The 14064-nt window shown below is 42.4% G+C and overlaps 1 protein-coding gene across 3 annotated transcripts in view; it reads right to left on the bottom strand.

Annotated features, from left to right (window-relative positions):
• Window positions 1-315: 315 nt before the first annotated feature.
• The window catches only part of ANKRD13A (ankyrin repeat domain 13A), a 28673-nt gene continuing 14924 nt past the window's right edge, over window positions 316-14064 (bottom strand). The window contains exons 9-15 of one of the 3 annotated variants that reach the window (XM_075012409.1): window positions 12262-12320; window positions 10925-11055; window positions 10030-10187; window positions 8479-8583; window positions 6791-6951; window positions 6264-6331; window positions 316-5375 (exon numbers count right to left, since the gene is read on the bottom strand). In XM_075012409.1, coding sequence (XP_074868510.1) covers window positions 5177-5375; window positions 6264-6331; window positions 6791-6951; window positions 8479-8583; window positions 10030-10187; window positions 10925-11055; window positions 12262-12320 — 881 coding nt within the window. In that variant the 3' untranslated portion in view covers window positions 316-5176. The remainder of the gene's footprint in view (window positions 5376-6263; window positions 6332-6790; window positions 6952-8478; window positions 8584-10029; window positions 10188-10924; window positions 11056-12261; window positions 12321-14064) is intronic. The other 2 variants (XM_075012410.1, XM_075012411.1) reach the window with 2 other exon arrangements.

Below are 14064 nucleotides of genomic sequence, written 5' to 3'. Positions count from 1 at the left end.
AATGAAAATAAATGTGTGCATATCCATACTCTCCTGAATTGGAGCCTTAAGTGAATTACAATTGATTCTGCAAATAATTATTGTTCTGTTCACTACACTTTCCTGTTGCAGTCATCAAAAGATACAAATAAGATTAAAAAAAGACTTGGGTAGCTCTTACTATAGAGTGAACTCTCTTCTACATCAATACATTTAATGCAGCATCCGCACATCTTTCTGGTTAACTGAGTGGCTATTTGCAGGATATTTAAGTCCAATAGAAAAGTATCCCTATTAAGCTGTGTTCAAAAGAAATTCCAAATACATTCTTGAAGTTATAGAAATAGCATTAACAGTTTATCCTAATTGTCTCATTTTCAGGGAAAGCTGTAGGCCTTCTCTAGATCACACAGATTCAATACTCATCCAATTGCAGCATGGATTTTAAGAGATCAGAGTTAATCTGGATTTATAATACATGAAAGAGGGTTACAGCTTTAATGATTCATAGCTTAGAAAACAGTATAAACTTTCTAAGTAAACACTGTAGAAAGTGAGAACCTTGCAATTGCAAACTATATAAAAAATGCCCTTTAAAAATGTTTCTGTAAACATCAGGTCTGGTATGCACTACTTTACTGTCCTTGTTGCTTTTACACATAAGGATACCCACAGGACTCAAACAAAAGCACTATATTTCTAAGGTGTAAAATGCTTCTCATTTACTTCAGAGATTATTTGTACCATACAAAGGGTTTAAAAACAGAAGATTCAAAGTTACCCATCAATGTCCAAACTGTCTACATGGATTAAGTATATCTCTTTTAAACAACTTAATTAGCTTACACCTACACTGCATACTTGATAGATGTGTATATGAAAATGTCAATTTAAGGAAAAGTACATGGTAAAAACATAGAAAAGTTAAAAAAAAACTCTTAAATATCAGATTTCAATGACACTGCTTCAAGGAAGGAGTTACAAAAATCAAATATATATCATGGTTCCAGATGATTCACACAGAAAAATACATTGAACAAGTAGGCATTCAGCTCAAAAATCTGTGTGTGAGTGAGCTGTATTTATAGCATTCAGAGGAAGCTTTTAACAAACTCAGGAGATACAAAGACTTACAATCTTTGACTTGAGAAAAACAATGTATATCTCAACAGAGCAAGGCACTTTGCTATTAGAAACCCACAGCAGTCACAGAGTACAATTTGAAGATGTACAAGACATCAACTATTTGTTTTACACCCCTAAGAACATACTGTAAATTTCACAAGGTTACACAGCTGATAGTTTCCTAATCAGTAATTCTTGAAAACAAGCAAACAAGCGAGACGTTAACTGTGGACTTTCCCCAGAACGGGGGTGGTACCAATTCTTTACCATGACATTCAGGTGCCTGAGACAGGAGACCAATTCTTTCCCTGCAGTTCCCCACCTCACTCATCACACACCTTCCAAAATAGGAAAGTTCAAAAATCCTGTGTCGGACCCCTCAAAATTATGAAATTGAAGAATAAAAGATACTGGGTTTTGGTCTCGGTTTTTTCACTGCACCTGCCCACAACAGAGGAAAGTGATTGAAATTCTCTCCAGTAGGCCCAATTAAAGATCACATTACAGATACCTATGAAATGCAGCCTGGTAGTGCAGCACCTCCAGCTTCTCCCCAAACCCAGCAGTCTGTTTATTTTATGCCCATCACATGCCTTCCCAACCTTCAACTCAATTTTGTCTGCTCCACCTGCAGCTCCAGCGGTTCTTCACCCTTACACTGAGGGAACCTTCACGGCTCACCCTCTCTTCACCTTCTCAGACCTGCTGATGCAAGGATGGGTGGGGAAGAACAGAGCAAACTGATCCTTTACTCACAGCAGGGGGCTGGAGGGGAGCAGAGCTGTTTTGAGCATGCTATCAGCTGGTCCTTTCCTACCTCAGGACTCTCCTGACTCCTGAGAGCTGAGGAAGCTCTGACTGGCAGCTGATCCCAGGAGGTAGAAAAGTGAGCAAGGTAGCCAAAAGAAAGCACATTTTCCTCAACAGGGTTGGGGGGACAAAAAAAAACCAAACAAACAAAAAATCAGACAAGTATTAAAAACTGTGTCATTGTTAAAACGGCCCCAGTAGGGGCTAAAATAGCGTTACAATCAGTTCAGAAGTGCTGGCACTGCTAATCTGCTACTCCTTTTTCTAGCCAGTCCTGACAAAGCCCCATCTTTTCCTAGTTCTTTCCCATCCAAGCATTTCAAGCCCCCTGATCCTAGCTGTTTTCAGACCTCCTGCCTATTCCACTGAAGGTGTTTGCTTTCCTGCCCTTTCTGGGCACCCCAACAAGGAGCATTTGGCACACAAGAGAGAGGCTCCCTGGCCTCAGCTCTGCATGTTCCGTCCCAGTGCAGTCACTCATGGGAATTAATGCAGTGAAAGTCCTGCTTAATTCCTGCAGCCCAAAGGCAGAGCCTACACAGGTGCTCTTCAGGGATGGTCCATGCCCAGTGAGGTCAGCACGCAGAAACGGGGTGGGAATCAAGCATGCTCAGTGCAAATAAATCTTCAGACAGCATAGTTGCTAATCAATAACATCACCGGCAGCCCTTAGGCATCCTTGCTCCAGAGCACAGAAGCAGTAAAGCTTTTCAGATAAACCATTTAAACAGTTTTACCAACATTGTCCTCCCCTCCCTGCTGCAAGCTTTGTTCTCAAAAAGGTGCTGAAGCTTAAAAAACCCCCAAAATTAAATAGTACTTTGCCTGAGGCAGACATCAAGCATTGTAAGTTTCAGTCCAAATGGTCACAGTTGTGTAGCAACTGAAAACCACCTTATATAATGGAAAGTATTCTGCAGCCTGACCTATGATTGTTGTTGCCAGCTCTGCCTAGAATAAAATTAATGTGCTTAAAAAAGGATTACTATTCTCTCACTCAGCTCTCACTCTCACTGGGGAGGCTCTTGAATGAGCATTTAGTTTACAGTGACCAAAGCACAAAGGAAGAAATTTCTGGAAGGGAGAAAGGTTGGAGATCTTGTTTTTCTATTAGGCAATGTCTTTATTAGGGAAATAAATCAATTTCAGATATGCAATTCTAGCTAGAATCCATGTATCACAATCGACTTATTTCCCTACTGAAGACATAGCCTCTATAGTCTCACATCAACGTCCCTTACTCCATGCGACAGCGTGGAGTACAGGGGTAGACTGCTGACCCCAGGGAGATCGATTTTGCTGCATCTTCACCAGACACGCAAAATTGAATTCTGGAAGATAAACCCTGACTAGGTCAATCTTCTATTTAAGTATAGTCAAGCCCTCAGTAATCAGACTGCCAGACAAATGCTCTTAAAGAGAGCAATGCACTTTATTTTCACATGAGCAGGAAAAAAAAAAAACCCTCAATACTTCAATCTGTTAAACTTCACAACTTGTTAAAAACCCAGCAAAAAAGGCTTTAGTCCCTTTCAGGGAGATATGACAATTACCGCAATTCTCTTCTCAAAAGAGAGAAGCAAGAATTCCCATGTAGAGCTGCTTATGGGTAAGCAAATGACTTTGCTGCTGCTAATCCCAGATAAGATATTCGAGGGTGAAGCTAGTTTTAAGAAATGCAAGCTGCATAGTCTGAAACAAGCATGGCACAGATTATACAGGTTCAAGTGCCCACACAAGGAAATTTGAATCTCATTGCTACATAAAACAATGGATGACTATACAATATAAAACTGAGTTCTAAATTACCCTTACTGATTACTATCACATCCATTTTATTTTAATATGTTACACAGAGCCAGAGGCAGCTGTGTTTTGCCTGAGTACCAAATGCAGGATAAGACAACAAAGTACCCTAGGTTTCTTTGCACTTTTGCCAACTCTAAGTAGGAAATATTGCTCAGTGATATGCTTTACTGCATAAGGCTTTCCTATGGATGTACAATATGTACTGGAGGAGTGCATTTGACAATCACAGCATGTAAGCTGTGTGCAGTTAGAGAACTGCAGACAAAAGAACTGAAAATATATAGTATGAATAAAGACCTGAGAAAACTTGGTTAAAATACACTCCCGTATTGCTAATGAACCAGTTCCCAACAAGGGTAATTCTATTGCATTATTTTGTCTTAAATAAAAGATTTAGATAAAAAAATATGTCTTCACATGGATGAGTTACATTTGACTTTTAAAAAGCAATATTTATATTTCCCTTTGAAAATGGCAGAACTTACTAATAGGCATACATGAAAATTTCACCTCATTTCTCTTAACGAATTCAGCACACTACCTCCAAAATAAAGTGTAAATTTTTTTCATGCAAAAAGTAAATTGTTCTTTTAAAAAAGCACCTACTTCTCTTATGTGTTTTCTTTATGCACTCTTTGACTGTGAGTGCTAAACTGGCCTCGAATCACTAAAAAGAGCAGCTTATCTTTCAATTAACAGGTTGTTCCTTTTCAAGGTAAAAAACTTCTATTAGCTATCTTTTTTGTCCTGGCCAGCAAGCATTAGCTTTAATCCTGAGTGCACCTCTAGCTAGAATTAACTCTTCAAGTTTAAGAACCAACCCTGTTGATAAGGAAGCACTGCTGCATTTTAAATGCTCAGTAACTGGAAAAAGGAAATAGCCGTCTGCACCCAAACCTAATGGAAAACACTTGCTGGAGTGAAAGACTACTTCACATTCTCCTGTTTAGGAAAGAAATAACAACAGGCACTGAATTACTAGACAAGACTGAACAGAGTAATATTTCTTTGGTAGGTATTAAGGAAGTTTCTCTTCTAAACTCCATGTATCAGATTTTAAAACACTGCTGCACTCCTACATATATAGCCCAGGCAAGGTTTCCAGTTCGTCTATAAAATATTTTTCTCTCTCTTCCCTTTATGAAATTTTGAACAGGAGATGGCCTGGGAGGCCAAATATAGATCTTGGAACTTTACAGCTGCCCTCACCTTTAATCACGGAGGTTACAGTCCACACACAATACTCGAGGCCACTTGGACCAAGATGGAGACTGAATGCAAAGAACTTTAGCATCTCTGGACCATGTCTCTATATTTAGAGTGTGTTACAGTTAAAAAGGTAGCTAGGACATCCTCTACTTATGCAACCCAAGAGCGGTCTTCAGGCTCCTAGCTACTGCAGCCCTCAGCATCCCATTGAGGCATCCCGATTTCAGAGGGTCCATGGAGGAATCTATTTTTCTATGAGAGAGCGCTGCAAAGCTTGTTGAAATTCTTCTTCCTCCGCTTCATGGCGCCGTTTCTCCTGCTCCTGTTGTTCTCTGACAGATAATTCCATGGCAAGTTGCAAGTCTTTATCAAAGCTGTAAGACTCACTTGGGACGCTAGAGTGTGGATTACCTGAGCTAGTAATATAGCTCTCCTGAAGTGCCCTGGTAAAAGAGAAACAGTTTCAAGTCACACATACCATTATTTCATTTTCTTCCTATCATTCTTTGAATGATGTCTCCAAGAGACTCTCAAATTGGCAGATCACCTCCGTTTCCTAACGTGGAAGAAAGCAATCCCCAGGACAGTTATAGAGAGGATTGCGTTCTGTGAAGAAGAGTAGCACTCATGCAATTTCTCAACACGAAATCCATTTTCCTTTGAGAGTTCCTGAGAGCCAGCTATCGAAGATCTGCTCCTGAACGACTACATTTCCAGCAGGCCTCTCAACATGAGCTCACCTAGTTTATAAGCACAAAGCTGGTAGTGCAGTATCATTCTTTATGCATGCACAAGTGCTCCTTTGCATCTGCAAGAGGAGGAACCTACAGATTTGGCAGCCTGTTTTCAGAAGGCCATTAAAAATTTGCTCCCTAATTTGTAAGGCACTGTCATTATGTTTGTGGGGAAAAAAAAAAGTTTTTTCCTTAAGCATCCAAACGTGTGGTAAATAAGGGTTTAGACACTTTGAGGAGTCACATTAGAAGCTGTTGCAGGAGAAAAGGAGAACCTTAAATTCTGAGATAAAGGATCCTTTGTTTAGAAGGCCAGCAAGAGCTGGTCAAAGAAACCCCAACTCCTATCCTCAGGCCGAGCTAACAAGTCCATACTCTACGACACTATAAAACTCATCTGAGGTACTTGGAGACTAGTGGTACTAGACAGTGATCTGGGCATCTGTTCTTTGGCTGTGATTTGCCTCATATGACTGGCACTTCCCTTCTTGCTTGCAAGAAGTGCAGCATGCCTGTGGGGTACGGCTGGAGATTTTTAGACTCTGGTCCAAGAATTTGGCCTAATACATTTAAGAATTTTAGAAAAGTTGGAATTACCTTTGATACTGTATATTGAAGTCCTGTGGGTAAGCAACTGCTCCATTGGCATGCATTCCTAAGGCTTCCTGAAGTGGGTGGGGAGGAGAGAAGTGCCACCGTGATTAAGGAATTAGCAATACAACTCACACTTGAAAGTCACTGATCAGTCAGACATGAATAATGAATTGATATTTGCTGTGACAAGTTTCAAAACCTGCGTGTTCCGATTCTTTTGAAAACTGCAATATTACAGGGATCTGTTATCCGTTGCTGTAGGTACTATAAATACCTTGGTATGAGTCTAGAGGTGCGTCTTACTATATACAGCTCATGTTAAAATAATGAAATACTGCTTTGGTGGATAATAGAAAGCTCAAACAATATCATAATTTTGCATTAGGTGTACAATTACTTTGGTGAACAGGTACTTCATTCCAAGTCAAAAACCAGGTATTTCCAAGTCAAAACCAGGCTGGGGGAAGGAGACATTCTACACTTCACCTAGAAAGAGGAAGAACATTGAACAGCTGGCAGTACAGACTTACTTTATTCCCACTGGACTCCAACAAACTCTGCTGAATAGCAAACTGCATTATTTCATTATCTTCATCCTGGACACGCATGTTCCTCCGATCATCTTGAGTGTGATAAGATTTGGGAATCTCAAACACAGACTGGTCAACCTCAAAGCTAGAAACTGTAGAAACTAAAATATAGTTAAAAATGTACTGTATTGTACACTTACAGGATGTTAATCCAAAAATCAACACCAAAACCACATTTATATAAATAAGCCAAAACAAAACACCAAGAACAACCATACTGGAGCAAAACAACAGTCCATCTTGCCCAGCATCTTGTCTTCTGATAGTGGCCAATGCCAGGAGCTTCAGAGGGAATGACCAGAACTCGTAATTAAGTGATCCATCCCCTGCTGACCATTCCCAGCTTTTGGCAAACAGAGGCAAGAGATACTTCAGAGCACAGTTTTGCATCCCTGCCCAATAGCCACTGAGGGACCCGTTCTCCACAAGCTTATCTAGTTCTCTTTTAACCCTGTTATAATCTTGGCTTTAAGTTCAGACACACCATCCATCACACATATGCCCTAGGTGAATGATCAGCTGAGAAGCTTATAGAGCAGCCAAGGTAAAGCAATAAACATAACACAAATGACACAATGCCAGCAAGTTTTGCAGCAGGGAAAACTAACATGGCACCAAAGAACTAAACAGGCAAATTTGCCAAAAAGTTAAACACTAAAATGCAGCCAACCTACCACTAAGGCTGCCGATTCCTAGCAGAAGTTTGCCAGATGCTCAGAGGGGAAACCTGTCCCATTGTAGCCCGTTCTGTGTATTCGTGGAAACAGGGCTACGGCTGATGATATAACATGGTACTTTTACATATATAGGCTTTGTATAAACAGTAAAGGCAAGAACGCTAGTATCCAGTACCCAAGGAATTAATCTTGAACAGGCAATTGAGTGGATGCTTGAAGTGTGACTGGTTTAATCCAGCAGCAGAAAAACATCAGCCCATTGTCCAGATCCAGTTCCCCAGGGTTAGCAGCTGGTGGGCTACCACCGCTGTATTTACCTGCACCTCCACAGGTGTAGGTAATTCAATCTCCTTTTGGCTGCAAATTACCATTCTCAGGCAATGGGAGCAGCAGTAAGTGGTGTCCTGGTCCACAACCAACTGGAGTTTCAATTGCCCAAAGCTGCAGAGGAGCAAGTAAATATAGTGTTGGCCTGCCAGGGGCTAACCCTGGTGAACTTCCACTCCTAGGTTGAGCTGACTGGTGAATACACTTTCCAGCCACTTAGATAGTTTACTACTCATATGGCTTTTGCGATCAGTTACAGTAAGAACTACAACCTACTATAGTCTCCCAAATTTAGGTCTGTGTAAGAGTGGCCAAGCTCGGTCAGGTTAAAGGTCCATCAAGCCCAGTACCCTATCTTTCGACAGTGGCCAGTGCCCAGTTTCCCAGAGGGAATGAACAGAACAGGTAATCATCAGGTGATCTTTCTCCTCTTCCAAATTCCTAGCTTTTGGCAGAGAGAGGCTAGGGACACCATTCCTCCCCATCCTGGCTACTGATGGACTTATCCTCCATGAATGTAGCTCGTTCTTTTTTGAACTCTGTTAAAATCTTGACTTTCACTCCTATATAGTAAGTAAACATTTCATAAAAACACCAGAGCTTTACACCTCTTATCCAACTCACACTGTGCGCTTTCAGCAGTTTGTGACGACCTTTCCTCAGCTGTCCTGCAGCTATTAACATTTTCAAATGTAATTCGAGCATTAAGCACATGAAACAAGGGAATTTCTGTAAATGGAAGACACAAGATTTCTGTAAGATACAGAAGAGCCACCTACTTTTCCAGTTACAGCAGCAGCAGTGGGTTTTTATACAAGCTTAAACAGATAAATTTCACAGATATTATGTAGTTGCAGAGTGACCTGCACCTCACTTTACCACACACAAGTCAGTAGTCAGTCTGTCTCATAAGAGCACTATGCAAGCCTTATAGTCGTACAGACGTCAACCAGCCACCTCCCAGTCCAATACACTGGACACCAGTCCCTGCAATGCACTCTTCACAAAGACACACCTTCATGCCATCTGAAAGTTGCAGCATAGCTTAGACTGCAGCAATGGGCTTTTTATTAAGCCACAGCTCCATTAGAAGAGCATCTCACACCTCGCTTGTTGACCTGCAGTGGCTACCTCAGTGAAGTTTAAGGTGATGATTTTGACCTAGTCAGCTCCAATTATCTAAGTCCCAATTTGTGTGGAGAGTTGATCTCTGGCAATCCTGAAACTGCTGTAGTCATGAAAAACATTTTCATAAATAGAAAGCACTAGCACTTCCCTGCTTGGTCCTTCAGAGCTTAGATTTAATGGTCATCTGGATATAGCAAACCCTCGAGATGTGTGCAATCAAGTCATGCATGTCTCAGGGTAACACAACTGCCACGCCGACAGAAGAGGGAAACCGCTGCTGTCGGGGATGGCAGCCACAAGTCAGGCTGCCGACCCTGACAGGAGCTGTCTCCCCACTGCTGTTACGGATGGCAGCCTAAATCGCAGCTGCACCCCTGCCAGGAGCGGTTACATGATTCCCAGAGTGGCAGGAAGCTGGGAACTAGGTGGCCACCTGGCTCCCAACTCCCCTCCACTTGCAGAGCCAGGAAACTGACCAGGGCAGCAACCATGGTCAATTTCCTGGCTCTAGCCACCTGAGGGGCACCTGGAACCAGGGGCAGCCTGACTCCTGCTGCCCTACACTCCTTGGATTCAGGAAACTGACCAAGACTGCTATACTGGTTAGTTTCTCAGGTCCTGCAAGCAGCGGGGAGAGGGGAACCAGGCTGCCTCCTGGTTCCTGGCTCTCCAGTACTCTGGACGCTAGGAAACTGACCAGGCCTGGTGGACTGGTCAACTTCCTGGCTCCTGCAAACCCAGGGGAGACAGGAACCATGCAGCAGCCTAGTTCCCATCTCCCCTCGACTTGCATGAAAACTTGAGTTATGCAGGGCTTGCAACAACGCAACCCCCATGTAACTCAAGGGTTTACTGTATATGGTAAGGCTCAGCTGTTTTCCCACAGTCTGACTGGGAGATGGGGAGGATGACAGGTGGTATTTTAGGAAATTAACTGTGTTTTAATGTTCATCCCCATTTTAAAACTTTTGTGCTATGGTTAGTGACCACAAATAGAACCAAATGGAAATGAAGAAAGAGTCTAAGTGCAAGATTGCTGAACAGTACCAATTTTGACAGGAAATCCAGGTGGAAACTCCAGGGTGATGAAGTCTTTAAGTCTAGCAAAATGAGCACTGGCTCTGGCCATCAGATCAATTATTGGGGTGACCTGTTCCATGAGAGAGAGGGGGAATTCTTCACACATCCATAAGGTTGCTTTAAACCTGTAACAGTGAATTATACAAGAGGATATCAGAAGAGTCTGCACTTTTGTGCTATCCATGTAGCAAAATACATACTATATTATCTGACAATACCACTAGAATTACAGAATGAAATACCTGGTTCTGGCACACACTGGGTACTCGGATACACAGCTCATTTTTGAACCTGTGGCCCAGACACACTACAACCCATGTAAGAATCAAGAATCAAGAATAATTACCATCTAAAAGAATGTCTGCTGTGAGAAGGCGGTGTCAGTCCCATTCCCAGTGGAGAGATTGATGCATCACAGAAATAAAACCTCACAGCTGTTGCCCTTGCTGGAAGTCTCAGAGGCTGAAGATCAGCCACACAAAGACAGAAACGCACTCCCAGTCAGACTTGAGGCGTAGTATAGAAGTTAATGTTGGCACTGGCTATGTTACTTCTTGTTTGCTGATAGACTTGAGCCTCCAGAGCCCTTACACATAACAGGCACCATTCACTTGTATTAAGGATAGGATTTTACTAAAATGGCTAGCACTGGACTCTCTCCTCCAACTCATTTTATAGGGAGCATCAGCAGGCCAAGCCTAAGTGCTTTTGAAGAATGCTACCCTTAATTCCATCCCCACTCCCTGAATAAAGTGAAGTGTATGAGAAATTCACAATATGGTTTCTAAAAGCAACACACTAGAGGCTAATCAAAGAAGATAGACATCAATCAGCAAGATTTTAAGACAAGATCATTTCTCACTTCTGTGTTCTAATAGTGACTTCTTTGGGTCTTCCTATGTCCCTATCTTTCAGATCAAACTTCGGGTCAAAATATTCTTCCAGAGTAATGGCTGTAGGGTTATTCATTGTGGCATACTCTGTTTTGAGATCCTGCAAAAATAAACAGTACTTAAAAAGGTAGCCATAATCCTGCCTACAGACAGCGCCAAATGCTTTAATTGCCTATTTTGAGTTTAGGCTGTTACGTAGATGTAGCCTAAGTGACAAATGCATAAAGCAGCTCATTCTCAATTAGAAGTCAATAGCAAAACAAACATACACAGATCCAGCAGAAATTAATACACCACGTTTCATACAGGCTTTGAATGCTTTACAAAGATAATACAACATGTAGCCACAAAAATATACCCCAGTTAGAATGGTGTGAGGATTTAATGTCTGAGATAGAAACTATAAAAAAGAGCTCTGTGTGGCTTGAAAGCTTCTCTCTCTAAACCACAGAAGTGGGGTCAATAAAAGGTATTACCTCACCCATGTTGTGTCTCTAATATTCTGAGTCCAACAGGGTTACTACACTGTAAGCATAAAATACAGCAGTCCCAGGCTCTCTGAGTACCCACTATTATGATGGGGACTTGAAATTCCAAGAAGGCAGAGTTCCTAGACATCCAAGCAAGCTCCTCAGCAAAACTCATGGGCAAACCATCAGCTGATAAATCCATTACCTACTCATCTTTAAACTTGTACAGATGAAAAAGTATCCTCTCTTATGCAGGGCTGGTCACATCAGTAAGTCACACTCCTTACAGACAGGAGGACACCTCCCATTTCTCAAAGTTGCCATCCTAACATGCTACTGTAGCACTGGTAACCCCAGTTATTTCTTTGTATTGCTGGGTCACCACTGAAACATCATATCTGCAATGCAAAGCAGCTGCAGGTGTGCAAGATTACAGTTTCAGAACGTTTGGGAGTACTCTAATCTTTTTTTGGAGGTGTGGGGGCAGTAGGCAGGCCCCTTAAGAACAGAAGCCCACGGAAATGCCATATTCTAACCTGCTTACAGCAGTCAAATTTCCCGCTCTTCCTTTGAGATTCCGTAACCCTCCCCCAGTCCTACGCTTCTTCCAATGGAAAGGTTCCCTCACTCTCTTACAGCAACAGTTTGGGGGGCAGGAGAGAGAGATGAATGGATTAGAATTCTCCAGTATAAATCTAGAACCCAGCGTTTAAACTATGTTTTTGGAACTGAAGAAATAGTTTTGATAACGATGTAACAAACACCACCTAACTCACCTGCATTTCTTAACACTGCAGCAACTGCTTTCAGAGTGACGAGAGAAGAATTTTACTTACCTGTGCACCATACTCATGCTCTACAGTACCCAGAAAAGATTCCAGTGGACTCCTGTCAGCTAGAAAAAAAGGGAGGGGGAAACGATAGGCTCATGAGATGAGTTAACCAACCCAGAAGTGCACATGCATCCACTCAGGCTCTGACACAAGGGAAACTCCAGCTTCACAGTGAGAAGGTGGACAGAGCCTTGTCCGCATTGCTCATTCAATGTGGGACAACCACAGGTGAGACTAGTTTTCAACAACCTTTGCTAGAAAAGCCCAGGATATATGGATAAAATGGGTATGAGATGAGGGGGAAAGGATTATGATTTTAAGGACATTAATATCAGATGCATCTTAAGTGTACCATTGATTACCGTGCCTCTTTTTCTTGGAGTGTCTGAAAACTACTGAGAGGCATTTGTTTCCCCACAGAAGAGAATTGTCTGGCTTTCTTCCACCTAATAGTATAATCTCAATACACACCCCAGAATTAAGAGTACAAAAATAATGCAGACTTAGTCTAGTTTTAACCAAGTAAAAGTAAACAGAAAGGAATTGAAAGTACAGAGGATTTCAAGACAGACAACATGCAGGTACAGAAAACAAAACCCTGGGGGAGAGTAACACCTTCTGAGGCTTTAGAGCAGGTATTGGCAACAATTTCCACAGGGGACCACACAAATAATTCGGTAATTGGTCACAGGCTACATTTTTCTACCATGCTGATGGCAGAGATTCATGGTGTATGAGGGAGTTTGGGTATAAGAAGGAGTCGTGACCTGCGTCAAGAGATTGGAGGGCAGCAAAGGGTGTCAGTGGCAGACTCTATCAGGAAGATGCTGGCTGTGGTCAGCTCCCAGCCGGAAGCCCAGCAGGGCACTGAGGCCTGCCTGCTGTGGCCCCCACATGCTACTCACAGTGGCCAGCTGCTGAAGCAAGCACGTCTTTGAGTGCCCACTGGGCTAGTGGGTCTCTGCAGCTCCCATTAGCCCGTTGCCAGCCAATGGGAGCTGTGAGAATGGTGCTGGGGCCAGGGGAAGCATGTGGAGATCTGCTGTCTCTCCTCTTCTCCCAAGGGGTGCGCAGGCAGAGACACCCCCCAGCAGCCAGCTGCTTTGAGCATGTGGGACGTTGGCAGGCAGCCTGCCTGAGCGCACAGCTGGGGCTGCAGGATCTTAGTGGCCCAGAGGGTCATGATGGGCCAGTTCCAAATGTTTGACTGTCCAGATCCAGCCTGCGGGCTGCACTTTGCCCACTGGTGCAAATTTTCAAAACACCTTTTCTCAAAACAATAGACGCAAAATTACACTAGATCTTTCACATTTACATTAGACCTTCAGACCAAGTAATAAGCCATCTCAAGTAAAGAGTAATGGAATTATAAAGGGCAGGTGCAGAGTAGATTATAACTTGTTACTCTGAACCACGTGTGCTCTGCCCAAAGGTTACCTCCTGTTTCTTTGCTCAAAGATCTTAACAAAATGTTCTATTTAATTTTTACAAAGCAGCAGAAATGCAGCACTTTGAAGACTAACAAAATGATTTATTGGGTGATGAGCTTTCATGGGACAGACTCACTTCTTCAGATTCTTTTCGTTCCAGTACAGACTGACATTTATCAGTACAGAGGACTAATAGCCTTATATATGCTATTATGTGCCAACAATCCCCTGACACAGTATATTGGACAGACGGGGCAAAATCTTCGCCAAAGAATAAATGGACACAGAGCAGACATCAAGAAACACAATATACACATAAGCCGGTCAGTAAACACTTCAACGGAGTGGGCCATTCTGTTAGAGACCTGAGAATTTG

Source organism: Carettochelys insculpta, chromosome 18 (genome assembly GCF_033958435.1).
Source record: "Carettochelys insculpta isolate YL-2023 chromosome 18, ASM3395843v1, whole genome shotgun sequence".
NCBI lineage: Eukaryota > Metazoa > Chordata > Testudines > Carettochelyidae > Carettochelys > Carettochelys insculpta.
This window is presented reverse-complemented; position numbering and strand designations above follow the sequence as displayed.